General features: G+C 39.1%; 1 protein-coding gene across 3 annotated transcripts in view; it reads right to left on the bottom strand.

Annotated features, from left to right (window-relative positions):
* Positions 1 to 14,639, bottom strand: part of Nup154 (nuclear pore complex protein Nup154) — a 37,222-nt gene extending 22,583 nt beyond the window's left edge. Inside the window, exons 1-13 of one of the 3 annotated variants that reach the window (XM_071696794.1) lie at positions 14,492 to 14,639; positions 12,846 to 13,005; positions 12,096 to 12,221; positions 11,611 to 11,707; positions 9,103 to 9,266; positions 8,773 to 8,921; positions 8,028 to 8,138; positions 7,071 to 7,222; positions 6,479 to 6,570; positions 6,154 to 6,315; positions 2,756 to 2,946; positions 2,223 to 2,468; positions 1,518 to 1,614 (exon numbers count right to left, since the gene is read on the bottom strand). In XM_071696794.1, coding sequence (XP_071552895.1) covers positions 1,518 to 1,614; positions 2,223 to 2,468; positions 2,756 to 2,946; positions 6,154 to 6,315; positions 6,479 to 6,570; positions 7,071 to 7,222; positions 8,028 to 8,138; positions 8,773 to 8,921; positions 9,103 to 9,266; positions 11,611 to 11,707; positions 12,096 to 12,221; positions 12,846 to 13,005; positions 14,492 to 14,611 — 1,867 coding nt within the window. In that variant the 5' untranslated portion in view covers positions 14,612 to 14,639. Of the gene's footprint in view, positions 1 to 1,517; positions 1,615 to 2,222; positions 2,469 to 2,755; positions 2,947 to 6,153; positions 6,316 to 6,478; positions 6,571 to 7,070; positions 7,223 to 8,027; positions 8,139 to 8,772; positions 8,922 to 9,102; positions 9,267 to 11,610; positions 11,708 to 12,095; positions 12,222 to 12,833; positions 13,012 to 14,491 lie in introns of those variants that run through there. The other 2 variants (XM_071696793.1, XM_071696795.1) reach the window with 2 other exon arrangements.
* Positions 14,640 to 15,085: the final 446 nt, after the last annotated feature.

The following is a 15,085-nucleotide window of genomic DNA, read 5'->3' on the forward strand; positions in this document are numbered from 1 at the left end:
GTGCCTATGACAAGATTTTGTCAAAGGCTGGATGAGCACCGCACATTTTGTTTGATGAATAAGTTTCTACAGCCACTGAGAAGGGAAAGAGAACCTATAACAAGATATTACCAATAGATGGCTAGTGCATACCACTCAGCACATTTTGTTTGATGAGTAAGTTTCTACTGCCACTGAGAAAGGGAAAGAGAACCTACAACAATATTTTGCCAAAAGATGGCTAGTGCATACCACTCAGCACATCTTGTTTGATGAATAACAGTCTCTTTCTGTAGCCATACTTTTTTCCATACATGCTCGCCATTTCCTGCATGCGCAAGGTAGTGTTAAGATGACAGGCTGGGAGGGGAAATTCCCAACTTACTTCCTAGCTCTGTTCCTTCTTCCAGAAAGTAATACAGGGAGGAAGGATTTCCAGCAATCCGCTCGTGCCCATCTTCGTTAGTTTCTACAACACACATGGAAAACATGGGCAGTATTTTCTCCTATAACCCTAAGAATGCAGCCATACTACTAAAATTAATGATTCCAGGGTCATTTGGAACTGATTTCAACCATACATCAAGTTTTATTTTAAATGTTTCCATAGTTGTTTCATGCATATTTCGTATTTCTCTAGGTAGTTTACAGAATAATCTTTTTATCTTTTTTACTGGGCTTTTGTATACTTTTCCATGACATCTTTTTGATGTATTCCACAGTACTCTTGAAGATTTCATTACTTTATTCCTTGTTGAAAGGCTTTTGAGTCCATCATATTCTCCTATATTCCTTCAATTTGTTGCCATGAACAGATTATCATGTAGATATATAAGATTAAGACATATGGTAAAATCCTGTCACCATAACACACCTTAAGCTGTGAAGTACAAGTTCTTCCTGCTTCTCATGGTAGGTCATATCTTCTACTCCCTCAATTTTTCTTGAACATTTAGGCAGGAGCATTAGTTAGAAACTTTAGGCCCAACGAGGATCCTCCCTCTAAGGCTCAGTCCTTTGTTCTTAATGCTACCTTGCTAACACGGGAAATGGCAAATATGTACGAAGAAGAAAAGATATAGATTAGTTAGCAGAAGTAGGTTGTAACATTAGCCAGGAGCAGTAGGAAGGAATATTAGGTAGGAACCTCTGCAAACACTACACTAAAGTTGCCTTCTGCCAATGGGCTGTTAACGGTGGGGTAGTAAAGGCTAAGAAGCAGCACAAGAGTTCATTAGTTGTGGAGACTAATATTGTGGCCACCCCCTTGAGGGCATTCCAGGAGGGAACAGACATTAGATTTATAGATAGATAAACAAATGTAATAAGTCATTGAAACACAAGCCTATGTTTTCTGGAAGGCACTATCTGTATCATCAAAATGCTAGTGTGTCAAGTGTAGGAAGAAGAGATGCAGACCAGACTATGTAATTTCCTTTGCCTGGTAAATGTCTGAAGATTCATGCAATTAATATTCCATTCCAAAGCTTTCATCATATTAAGACAGTTTTGCAATACAGAAATCCTTCTTGACTCACTATAATTAGTTGGAGTCTGTGGAGCGAATGTGGTTGGTGCAATTGGAGGGATGTTGGCACCATATAAGAACAAAGCACGTGTCGCCCATTCAGCAACCTGAGGGAAAAAGGCCACATTAGAATGAACTGACTGTTACTGAGAACTCTATATGCATACCATAATAGCAACACCAATATTTCAATATTCTGCAGAATTCCTTTTTATCAAAGACCATCTGTTTAAGGAAGAACTCCAAGCACTGCCTAATCAGGGATTTCGTGAATCTTTTTCTTATCGACAGAGAGTGTTGCTCTATCCTTCCAGCTCATGTGTGGATACCTCTACAATCACTCCTACATAAGCCCAATTTAAAACATTCCAATATCACCCTCTTTCCATGGGCACATTAACCGAATCAACACAATTCATACAATATCCCTCAGCAAATATTGCAATTCCTACATTTCTATGTTAACCTCTTAAAAAAAAAATCCAGCGTATGTTCAAGCCTAATATTCTTTATAGATGCAATAGAAAATACTGCGTCCTTCATATGAGCAATAATTCTGCTAACCTGCACTGTTAAAGTCCTAGATATCAAAATAGCATAGGCTAACTATCTGGCATATGGTGACAAACACTAGTTCTAATAATATGGAAGGGGAAATCCCATTTCATTCAAGCCGCAGTTTGCAGACAGAAATATTTCTTAAAAATGATCTCACCTGTGTGTTTTGAGTGTTAGGATCTGTTGCAATAATTAATGCAGTAGCACAAGCTTGGACTGGTGTCATAGCAGTGAAGAAATCCTTGACCATAGCTGACTCAGCCCCACTTGATTCCTCCAGGAGCTGCCTTAGTTGGTCAACAGGTCGCTGAAAAGTGAGGATATGTGCCCCATTGGCAGAAAGCAACACCAACCGTCTGGGTGCATGCTGATGCTGGGTGACCAAAAGTGGAGGTCGGGTACCCTGCAAATATGAAAATATTGTGAGCATACAATTAGTTAATTTACATATTCTTACAACAATTTAGAATGTTCAGTAATTGTAAAACATCTCACTACTCTTAGAAGTTGTATAACAGAGATAAAAACTATCATAATATGTACGTATAAATCCTTCACCCTTTTTCTCTAATGAACTGGCTTACGCTCCTTGAGCATGTGCATCCGACAGCCCTACCTTGGGATCCACAGTAATGAAACATGAATACTTGTACATTACTCTGTTAAAATACAGCTTGAGTGACCACAAACCTGAACTGTTGGCGGAATAAGAGCAGAGCACCATAGCTCTTGGGTGACATCTGCCAAGGCCCACACATATCCATCAACAGGATGTGTACTCTGGGACTCAGCAAGAGTTGGGTGATAAGGATACTGATCACTACTCATCGTCCAGACCGTGTCTGCCTCGTTGCTTTCATTGGAACACAAAACACCAGTACCTGTATAAGAAAACTGTCTCATCATTTTATACACAGGTACCTAAAGTTTCACAGAGTAACTAGGAGCTAGGTTCCTATCATATCCTCCTCGATTATAAAACCTACACTACTGTTACAAAGTACTTATTCTCATGTACGCAATCATCACTTCCTTTGCTCTCTTTCATAATTCAGTTATCTAACTTTATCCTTATTTTACTCATGGCTTGTATTAATGGGAATCTGCTGTAAAATAAGTATCTTTATCCTCATTTAACTCATGGCTTGTATAAATGGGAACTGCTACAAAAAAAGTATATTTATCCTTATTTAACTCAAGGCTTGTATAAATGGGAACCCGCTGCAAAATAAGTATCTATCTACCTATCGCTATTCATCATTCCCTTAGTCTTTCCTATTCCTCACTACTTATCATGCGTCCCTCTGGACAGATTAGGTCAGATGTATCTATGTACGCATACATCACATATGTGGTTAATACAGAAAGCATACAAAAATTCATACAGTTGTATGATAGTAAACAATGTTCCAGGGAAGAGACCTCACAAGTGTAAAACTTCCTCATGGTACGATATAAATAGGTAATAACATGCAAAAACTAAAACATGAATAAGACATACAAGATTTCACAAACAAATTGATATATGACAGTTTAATGCCCATTTCTAATACGAGCCAGATTTCTGAGCAGGCTTAAGCTCACATACACTTACTCTGTAGGATATAATGCCAATGGCCTAACTCAGTATATCATGAATCTATATCAATTTTACCTATGAAACAAATATTCTCCATTACAACTGTAAACAATATCACACAGACACAATAGCAGATTAAAGTAAAATAAATATGCGTGTGTGTGTGTGTGTGTGTGTGTGTGTGTGTATAGGAAGGGAACATGAGCCGAAATGCAATTTCTTTCTAAAACACAAGAGTTAGATGGCAAAATATATTCCCCCCATATACATCTAATATTATTCTCGTTTACATGTCCCTTTTCTCTTACTCTATGTATCCAAAATATCTTTCCTTTGGTTTCAAAATTAATTTTTGTGCCTAAATAAATAAAAGAAAGAGACAGGAGGTCAAGCAAAAAAGGTGCAAGAGGTGAAAAAAAGGGCAAATGAGAGTTGGGGTGAGAGACTATCAGTAAATTTTAGGGAGAATAAAAAGATGTTCTGGAAGGAGGTAAATAGGGTGCGTAAGACAAGGGAGCAAATGGGAACTTCAGTGAAGGGCGTAAATGGGGAGGTGATAACAAGTAGTGGTGATGTGAGAAGGAGATGGAATGAGTATTTTGAAGGTTTGTTGAATGTGTCTGATGACAGAGTGGCAGATATAGGGTGTTTTGGTCGAGGTGGTGTGCAAAGTGAGAGGGTTAGGGAAAATGATTTGGTAAACAGAGAAGAGGTAGTAAAAGCTTTGCGGAAGATGAAAGCCGGCAAGGCAGCAGGTTTGGATGGTATTGCAGTGGAATTTATTAAAAAAGGGGGTGACTGTATTGTTGACTGGTTGGTAAGGTTATTTAATGTATGTATGACTCATGGTGAGGTGCCTGAGGATTGGCGGAATGCGTGCATAGTGCCATTGTACAAAGGCAAAGGGGATAAGAGTGAGTGCTCAAATTACAGAGGTATAAGTTTGTTGAGCATTCCTGGTAAATTATATGGGAGGGTATTGATTGAGAGGGTGAAGGCATGTACAGAGCATCAGATTGGGGAAGAGCAGTGCGGTTTCAGAAGTGGTAGAGGATGTGTGGATCAGGTGTTTGCTTTGAAGAATGTATGTGAGAAATACTTAGAAAAGCAAATGGATTTGTATGTAGCATTTATGGATCTGGAGAAGGCATATGATAGAGTTGATAGAGATGCTCTGTGGAAGGTATTAAGAATATATGGTGTGGGAGGCAAGTTGTTAGAAGCAGTGAAAAGTTTGTATCGAGGATGTAAGGCATGTGTACGTGTAGGAAGAGAGGAAAGTGATTGGTTCTCAGTGAATGTAGGTTTGCGGCAGGGGTGTGTGATGTCTCCATGGTTGTTTAATTTGTTTATGGATGGGGTTGTTAGGGAGGTAAATGCAAGAGTCCTGGAAAGAGGGGCAAGTATGAAGTCTGTTGGGGATGAGAGAGCTTGGGAAGTGAGTCAGTTGTTGTTCGCTGATGATACAGCGCTGGTGGCTGATTCATGTGAGAAACTGCAGAAGCTGGTGACTGAGTTTGGTAAAGTGTGTGGAAGAAGAAAGTTAAGAGTAAATGTGAATAAGAGCAAGGTTATTAGGTACAGTAGGGTTGAGGGTCAAGTCAATTGGGAGGTGAGTTTGAATGGAGAAAAACTGGAGGAAGTGAAGTGCTTTAGATATCTGGGACTGGATCTGTCAGCGGATGGAACCATGGAAGCGGAAGTGGATCATAGGGTGGGGGAGGGGGCGAAAATTTTGGGAGCCTTGAAAAATGTGTGGAAGTCGAGAACATTATCCCGGAAAGCAAAAATGGGTATGTTTGAAGGAATAGTGGTTCCAACAATGTTGTATGGTTGCGAGGCGTGGGCTATGGATAGAGTTGTGCGCAGGAGGATGGATGTGCTGGAAATGAGATGTTTGAGGACAATGTGTGGTGTGAGGTGGTTTGATCGAGTAAGTAACGTAAGGGTAAGAGAGATGTGTGGAAATAAAAAGAGCGTGGTTGAGAGAGCAGAAGAGGGTGTTTTGAAATGGTTTGGGCACATGGAGAGAATGAGTGAGGAAAGATTGACCAAGAGGATATATGTGTCGGAGGTGGAGGGAACGAGGAGAAGAGGGAGACCAAATTGGAGGTGGAAAGATGGAGTGAAAAAGATTTTGTGTGATCGGGGCCTGAACATGCAGGAGGGTGAAAGGAGGGCAAGGAATAGAGTGAATTGGAGCAATGTGGTATACAGGGGTTGACGTGCTGTCAGTGGATTGAATCAAGGCATGTGAAGCGTCTGGGGTAAACCATGGAAAGCTGTGTAGGTATGTATATTTGCGTGTGTGGACGTGTGTATGTACATGTGTATGGGGGGGGGTTGGGCCATTTCTTTCGTCTGTTTCCTTGCGCTACCTCGCAAACGCGGGAGACAGCGACAAAGTATAAAAAAAAAAAAAAAAAAAATAAATAAATAACAACACTGGACTACCTTATCACGTCTATTCCCTTAAAATCAAAGTATCAGCCCAAAATTAGGAACATACCAAAAGAATAGAGAGCTTTATGAACCTTTGTAGGTCTGTACACAGTGGCATTAGCGGCAAAGCCAGGAGGTAGACGCACATGAAGTAAAGTCAACTGGGAGGGTCGGTGGTTTAATCCACCATTGAGTGGTAATGTTGTATAGTAAAGTCGTACGCCCGTGCCTAGGGAGTAAAAAGATGAAGGAAAAAGTTTCAACACAAAATTATTTGTATAAAAATATATCAGCAATTGGCATGAAAAAGATTTTGTAAAACATTTTGTTACAGAAAATATAGTTCAAATATCTTCAATGAAAATGCAGGTAAATCATTATTCCTAACTCACCTGTCACAACCACCAGATGTATGTGTGTAGACTCACTGGTGCTTATTGGACACAAGCTTACTACACCCTTAAAGTTGGCTTTGTCAACTGTCCTGCAAGATACATACAGAGTTACTGCATATCCCTAAACCTAATTCTGAGGCTTCCTTACTATTTAAATAAGACTGAAGTACACACAATGTCTTTTGAGGAGCAACATGTTTAGAGTTTAAAAGAAATACACCGCGTACAATCACCAAAAAAGAATCACTTTTCTTATGTTCAACAGAGTTCGAAAAAAGCAATGTTCCTGCAGATGTTCCAGTCATGTTTACTGGGGTAGGGTGAGATCTGCGAGCAAACACTGCTAAGGTGTGAAGCAGTGATAAGTTTTTTTTTTTCTACTTAGGGGCTGGAGGTTAGTCATGGTGTGGTTTGGGTGGGAGGGGCACAGAGCTGCTGCAGAGAACTGAGTGCTTAGCATACTGAAGCGAGATTAAATTGTAAGTTTTACCATTTCACTGTGCATGTTTTCAATGTTTGTGGATACAAGCCAAACACATATATATACATAAATAGGTGTTACCTTCATAGAAAATAAGAGATAACTTACTTAGCAACCTGCAAGGCAGCATTCATAATGTTGTTGTGAGGAACTGACACCACACGAGACATGCTCTTGCCATCAGAATCTAGATCATACACTGTAATGGTGCCTTTATCACTAAGGGTATACAGGATATGTCGACTATCATCCACTTCCACCTGTTAAGAGAAAAAAGTGTTTTATTTTAGCTTAACTCTGGTTAAGTGCAATCAGTATATATTTTGAAATCTCTCCATAAAGGAACAAGGAATCCCAGCGCTACACTTCAGCAAACCATACAATAATTCAAACATATACGATTCCATTAAACCATGATCACCAACATCCCTTTAATGGAAGCCTAAATCAGTTGATGTTCTCTTAAGGAATGGTGGCACACCAACCGACTTGTTAACTTTTCCTAACTGTTTAAATATCTGACTGACTTACTGTACCATTAGCAGCAAAGAGGTCTCCGCAGTTACCAGGAAGGTGAGGGGTAAAAATTTTTTTCATCAGTACCCCTACAACCAACATCATGGATGGACAGTCAATAACATGCATGTTTTGCGTAACTAGTGACCCAATGAAGGTATGTAGACTGTTGGATTACCGATGTTAAGAAGAACACTTATCATCTGTATCAAACGGTAAAGGAAAAAGAAGAGAATACCTATAGAAATGTGAAGAAATAAATCCACACATAGACATTTATTTCAGTGACATTACATAAGGAGAGGTCAGCATGGAAGGTATCCCCATTAACATTGTGCATGTGAGAGAAATTACAAAATCATTGTTCCTTATCATTCTTTCGGTAATGATGGCAGCTATATATTTCCTTTTACCTTCCATGTTGTTTCACAAACGAATTAAATCAATCTGGCATCAATGCACCACCTTACCTTACATGGACTAAGCTGCATCCAAATGAGGCCACTGTGCTAAGGCAGAAGCAATTGTACAAAGAAAATAATCACTAACCTGATTAATTGGGTCGTCCTCAGAAAATGCTAAGAAGGGAAGAAGGTACGAGATTGCTGATCTTGAGTGGTTCACTTTCTGACATTTGCGGCTGAACCATCCATCCTCAGCCTGCAATGATCATAGCAGGCCATTAAGAGGGTTTAACAAAATTGGAAAAGGCAACTCCCAGTACCAATCAACTATTCAACTATATCTAAATCTCATACCGTATGAACAAGGATAAGCATCCTACATTGTAAAGTTTTGTAACCCTGGCCACATAAGGGAAAAATATCTTTTAGTATAAGCAAAATACAGGAGTATGGGAAGATTTTCTAATATAATGGAGCAGACAGGATTGTTCTAAGAGATGACTGATAATGTGCCTGATGGGCATCACCAAAATTACATGAATATACACAACTGTGGCAACAAATGGATGTACAGTATATGCATACGTAATAAAATAAAGTTAAACTGAAGGCTCCAGCCATTAACAAAATAAGGTTCTCATGTCACTAAGCATGTGCTCTTACGTATAATGGGCTAAATCATCCACTCTGTAAAATGCAGATGACATAATTACTTCTCATGAAACCCTATATTTCCAAAATTAACTAACCACTGTTCTCACAGCCACGAGAATTAAACCAATTCATATAAGCAGCCATAAGTGCCTTCCCATAAACATTTAGCCAACATATAATATTACTAATAACCTTATTTTCATGACAACAAGCAAGCTTCCACATTATCACAATACCTGATAAACTAATTCATACAAGCAACCATCTTTGGCTCCCATGAAGATTCGGCCGTCATTAGTACCTCGGATGGTGAGGATGTACGAGCCATCAGTAGGTACCGAGAACAAAGGTTCTGGCAGAAGGTGCATCCCAGAGTTTCCTTCAACTGCAAATAAAATGCTACAGGTGTATTCTCATTCTACAAATCAAAATTTATGATGCCTCTAAGCTAATATAAAATCATGATTATTACAGGGAGTAAATTATAGTAGTGTTACCATAAATATCAACGCAAAGTAAATTAGAGATTTGAATATTCTATATCAACAGCTGAAACGGGTTCTTACCATCAGTGGACTGTGAAAAGGACACCCCTAGCAAGACTATCTCAGATGTCGTTGTAAGACAAAGGAGGTGTTGTATACGTGGCTTGAACACTCCAGCTTTTGGTTTTACCAGCCCTACACTTAAAATTGTCTCATGAAGGCCATCAAAATATGCTAAATCACTCCTGAAAAATCAATTTTGAATATCTGATTAGAGGCTTCCAATAACGGTAATTCAAAACTAATAACATTAAAAATCAGGAGTGGGCAAAATGTTTGCTTTGAAGAATTTGTGAAAGAAATATTTAGAGAAGGAGAGGGATTTACATGTAGCATTCATGGATCTGAAGACACCATATGATAAGGATGATAAAGATGCCTCTTGGAAGGTTCTATAAATATAAGGTGTGGGAGGAAAGCTACAGGACGCAGTGAAAAGATATCATTGAGGAAGTAACGTGTGTGAGGGAAGCCAGAAGGGTGAGTGGTTCCAGGTAAAGGTGGGTAGGCAGCAAGGGTATGCTATGTCACCATGGCAGTTTAATCTGTTTAAGGATGGAGAGGTGAGAGAGGTAAATAAAAGCATCTTGGAGGGAGGGCAGGTTTACATTATGTTGAGGCTGGAAAGCCTAAGAGGTAAATCGGTTCCTACCTGCAGATAACATGCCTCTGGTGACAGATTCAGTTGAGAAACTGCAGTTTGGTGTTTGAGTTTTACAGTGTGTAAAATGAGGATACTGAAAATAAATGTGAACAAGAATACAAGTATGAGGGTTACAGGGAAAAATGGTTGGTTTAAGTGAACCTCAAAGGAGCACCTACAGGCAGTGGAATGTTTTAGATACCTGCAAGTGGACAAAACTATGGAAGCTGAAGTAAACCATAAGGTGGATCAGGCAGCAAAGATCCTGGGTGCACTGAGAGGAGAGGGGAAAGAGTCTGTGTGGGGGTAAAGATGGGAACAGTATGTCTGACCGTATAACAGTCACAACCGTATGGGTGGGAGACATAGGCCCAAAACACAAATAATTTGTGGATCTGTTGGAAATCAAACACTTAAAAAAATGTAGTATGGGGAGGAACGGACATGTAAGAAATAATAGTGTACGAGAATAGTGCTAGAAAGGGTGTACTTAAATAGTAAGGAGATAGAGAGAGGATGAGAAAGCAAGACTTAGACTATGTCCGTATATCAGAAATGTGGAGAGCAGGGGGGGGGGAACGACCCGAGAAAATGCAGTGGAGTGAGAGACATCCAGAGGAAATATCAAATTGAAGTATTGTGATGCACTGGGGGTGACATGCTATCAGAGGTTTGTGAGGCTTGGCTACGGAAAGCAGGGGGTCTGGTTGTGTTACAATATACATGACAGCTAGAAATTGGATGCAGCAAATGAGGCCATTCTTCATCTGTTCCCAGCACTACCTCAATACATGGGGAAAGAGCTTTTTTTTTCAAGTCACAGACAAAAGTCCACATCAAGACCAGGCCTTCAATTAAATAGAGAGAATCATGAAATGGAGAAAGAAAAGACAACGGAAATTATATATGAATCTTGGAAAAAGTGAAAAATCTGTCTTATGAAAAAAGTGGCATTTTGCATAATCATTGTTCAGATAATGTGTAAGATTACAGTGAGAAATATTAGTGTAAACAGGTGTGTGATGTGCAGTGCAAGTAGCAATGTAAAAGGCATGGGTGGGATGGGGCACAACATGTAAGTATGCATGTGATGTACAATGCTTGCAGGACCATAAACAGCATGATCTGGCGTGTAAAGGGTGTCAGCGTGGACTGTATGATGTGATTGATTCACAGCTGCATAAAGGGACACCAAGTGAGATTAAGTATGAAAAGATTTATTACTGAAAGGACAGACTTCATGGATCATGTCTGACTGTTCTATAGCACTGTCCTCCCTTCATCAACAAACATCATTAAAGGCTAGAATGCTTTTCAAACACGCAGAAGATACTTCTCTCAGCTTCTGAACGGGTGGTGTCCTTGCCCCTTCTTATATTCTGGGAAGCTTAGTATGTTTGCAGACAAGTAATGAATGAAGATGTGGGAGGATCATGGTATAAAGAAAAAATTAGACTGGTATGGTCATGCAGAACATATAACAAAAGGTATAAAGTAGTAAAGTCAAAGATGCATAAAAGGAAAATCTGAATGCTGCATACCAAAATATCTTTCATATCTTGGTTTTAGAAAGTCTTTCCAGTGCAACAACCAGCAAATTTATTTTGAGGAGGATTTATCTTATTGCTAGTGAAACATGTGGAATGACTATCAAATGCCTCTGATCCTACCCTCATAATTTTTTTAAGTGAAACACGACTAAATGAGGATTTTAACGTTTGTAACTGGCATGGAATTCTAAAAGGTATGGTGACAGATGGCACTCCTTCAAAACTGTTTGTATTTTAATATGACCGACAACTTTTCAGGAAACAAAGGATGAAAGAAAATTCTGTCACTCGTTTTCTAAATCATAAAAAACTAGAAGCTAATAATCAATGACTTACCCATCTTCATACACCCATACATATATATCACTGTCTATTGTCAGCCAAGCACGGTTTATCTCAGGGAATAACCCCATCATGCAGTTACATTGCATGTCTGACCCACAGTTAAGGAAAATACATCAAGTAAAATGGCTCTTTGAGCAGTAATACAGACTATTCTCAGTGTAGCTAACAGGCACCTATGCCCATTGTCTTCCAAAACAATATCTCTGTGTGATAATCATAACACTATACAATTAGAAATATCTTTGATGCCTGTTCCCACCTGGAATTCCTTCAAGGGGTGGCCACAACATAACTAATGAACTCCTGTGCCACTTTATTTGACAATCTTTTCACATAAAAATACCATCCCAGATCATTTTGCTTTACAACTACCACCATAATAATCCAGCCCCAATTTCACTGCTTCCCTCCTAAGTCACACTTCTATCTAAAATGAAAGTTCAACTCTCCAAGCAGCAATGAAGACAAAAGGATACGTTGAAAGTGGTGCACAAGCTCTGAGGGAAGAGGCACTTTACGGGTGATGTGGAGGTGACGAGCAGAGCGAGCATCACCACTGTTGGGGTAGTCACTCTCACTCAAGCCACTCACTGATGCAAAACCTAGGAAGATCAAAAAATTCTATCAAAATGATGCAAAGATACACGCACCTATATGCATGCACATAAATATAGAATCTACTTTTCTCTGTACATTATTTGCATACAGAATGGAGACAACAGAGATATGAGGTGTTCAGCATAAGATTGATTAGCCAGACACAGGCCAGAAAATCTCTTTTATGATGCTAGCTTTGTCTGGCCTTGCTCTATCAAATGGAAATACACTAATATGGCTGGTATGCCACTGTCTTGGAGTTTCATAAGTTCTGGAGCTTGTTATGGTTACTTATTTTCTCAAAACTCTCATATTCATTTTCTAGAAAATTAAATACAATCCATAGAGTAGACAATAATAATGAAAAAATATGATAATAGGCACGACAAAGTCAATGAGAGGATTATGCGAGATATTATTCAATCACACAATATAGGACTGTGTAAGTTACCTTTTCATTTGGAAGGACTAGGAGTACAAATGTGAATGAGAAAGCAAGGATGAGAGATGGAAAAGCTAAACAATGAAAATGTAAAAATTAACTCACACCTTTCAGTCCAGGTTTGGAAGGGTAAAATATATTTCAAATTCATCCTGACATAACGTAAGCTCCTCACCTTGATCCTTACCCTGTGGTGATACTCTAAGCTTGTCCAGAAGCGAGGGGAAACTGGAATCAATGCTCAAATGCTTGTCGATTAATCGTCCTGCTACCTCCAGGTCTTGCATTGCTCCGTCGCTACCTCCCTCCCCACCACTAAAACTGAGGGTGGAGCTCAGCATCTTTGACTGCATCAATGGAAAAGAAAAAAATATATATCAAAAATCTGTTTTAAATCTGCCTCATCAATAGCAAGTGGGATTTGTATGTCGGTCAGGTCAACACCTGTCTGTCCCACTTAACGCTTAGTAATAAACTTCTACCAAAACTTTTTTTGCTAAGCTTTTTAAGTGCTTTTACAATTTATGCCCCAGAGAAATTGAAAAATTTCAGTTACATGCAACTTTGAAGCACCCTGATATTTATTACTTGGCACAGAAATTAATATTGGTGAAAAAGATTTGAGTGATCGGGGCCTGAACATGCAGGAAGGTGAAAGGCGTGCAAGGAATTGAGTGAATGGGAACAATGTGGTATACTGGGGTCGACGTGCTGTCAGTGGATTGAATCAGGGCATGTGAAGCGTCTGGGGTAAACCATGGAAAGTTCTGTGGGGCCTGGATGTGGAAAGGGAGCTGTGGTTTCAGTGCGATATCTAATTAAACTTTTCTAAATTGTGTGGGCCATGAATTGTAAAATTAACGTCTGTAATTCCTCCCCAGATAAGCTGTGGCCTGTGTCACGTGTTTCTCTGTTCTTATATTGTTCCTAGAAGACGTTCTTTCCCTTCTTAAGAGAAAGCAGCTTACTTGAAAAAAAATTAAAATAAAAGCCTAATAGTATGATGTCGCATTGCTGGAAAGTATGGCATAACGCAATCATAATGGGATTGGATGAAGGCAGCAAGTATGAATATATACATGTGTACATATGTATATGTCTGTGTATATATATGTATACATTGGAATGTATAAGGTATATATATTTGCGTATGTGGACGTGTATGTATATACATGTGTATGTGGGTGGGTTGGGGCCATTCTTTCGTCTGTTTCCTGGCGCTACCTCGCTAACGCGGGAGACGGCGACAAAATATAAACATGAGAGATTACGAAGAAAAACAAACTTTCATTAGTGTTTTGAGTGTCCTAGACACAGAGACAGGGTTATACAAATATAATTATGAATAGTACAACAATTTATCTGGTTATAATATATGACACATGGCCGTTACACATGACCCCCCCGGGAGGTCAAACCCCATACCAGGCGACCTCAAGTTTAGAGTACAAAAAAAACTATAACAGAATATAAAAGGAGACTAAATGATCATTAGACCCACATTTGGACCTCCACTGATCTCGAATAATCCATTAATTCGCGATTGTTTACTACAGATACATAAACAATGATGTAAACAAATGTGGCATCAGGGTAACCTTTCACATATTGAACTCAACGCTGCCACAAACATAATTTAAATAACTATAGAGATAAGGAGGCATAACTTTACATTTCAAACGACCACATAAAGCAGTTCAAATATTCGTAATACTTTATTACGAATATCTTCAACGTGGGTACACTATAGCGGGGGTGGGCAGGTTAAATGTCTTTCAAAATTTCGTCACGTTGTTCTCCTCAACCACAACCTCGAATTACGAACACTAACACCTGAGGTGATGAAGCTGGTATCTGGCAGTGGTAGTTAAGCACACATGGGCTGGTGAACGGTTCCTGGAGGAGAATAAGTCGCGAAATACGTTCAGGTCTGAACTCTGGTCCTCGCGCCATCAACACAAACCCAACACTGTGTTCGGCTGCTGGCTCTGGCTTCAACTGCCATCATACCTCAAGTTACGCCACATTATACAAACATATCAAAGAAACCTTAATCATTTTACCTCAATATTATAAATTATAATCAATACACTTGACTATGTTTGTAGTGATTTTTTTTAAAAGAATTCCCATCTGAGATGAGAGATATCCCAATTGGAAGAACCAATCGAAACGCAAAGTATAGGAAATGCCTGTAATCCCAGATAATATTTATGTATATAAGAGACAAGTGAGTATATGGTATGAGCCGCTATTGTGTACGAATATGGACTTTTTAAATGTAAGTGTTTTTGTCCATATATATATACATAATAAGTTTCCCGATAAAAAGACGAAACTTATTATTTATCATGGTTGGTACGGCTTTAGGAGGATCCGAACCTTTATAATAAAGGTTCAGAAGGGTTATTATGAGGTTCAATTAGT

This window comes from Panulirus ornatus, chromosome 61 (genome assembly GCF_036320965.1).
Source record: "Panulirus ornatus isolate Po-2019 chromosome 61, ASM3632096v1, whole genome shotgun sequence".
Taxonomy (NCBI): domain Eukaryota; kingdom Metazoa; phylum Arthropoda; class Malacostraca; order Decapoda; family Palinuridae; genus Panulirus; species Panulirus ornatus.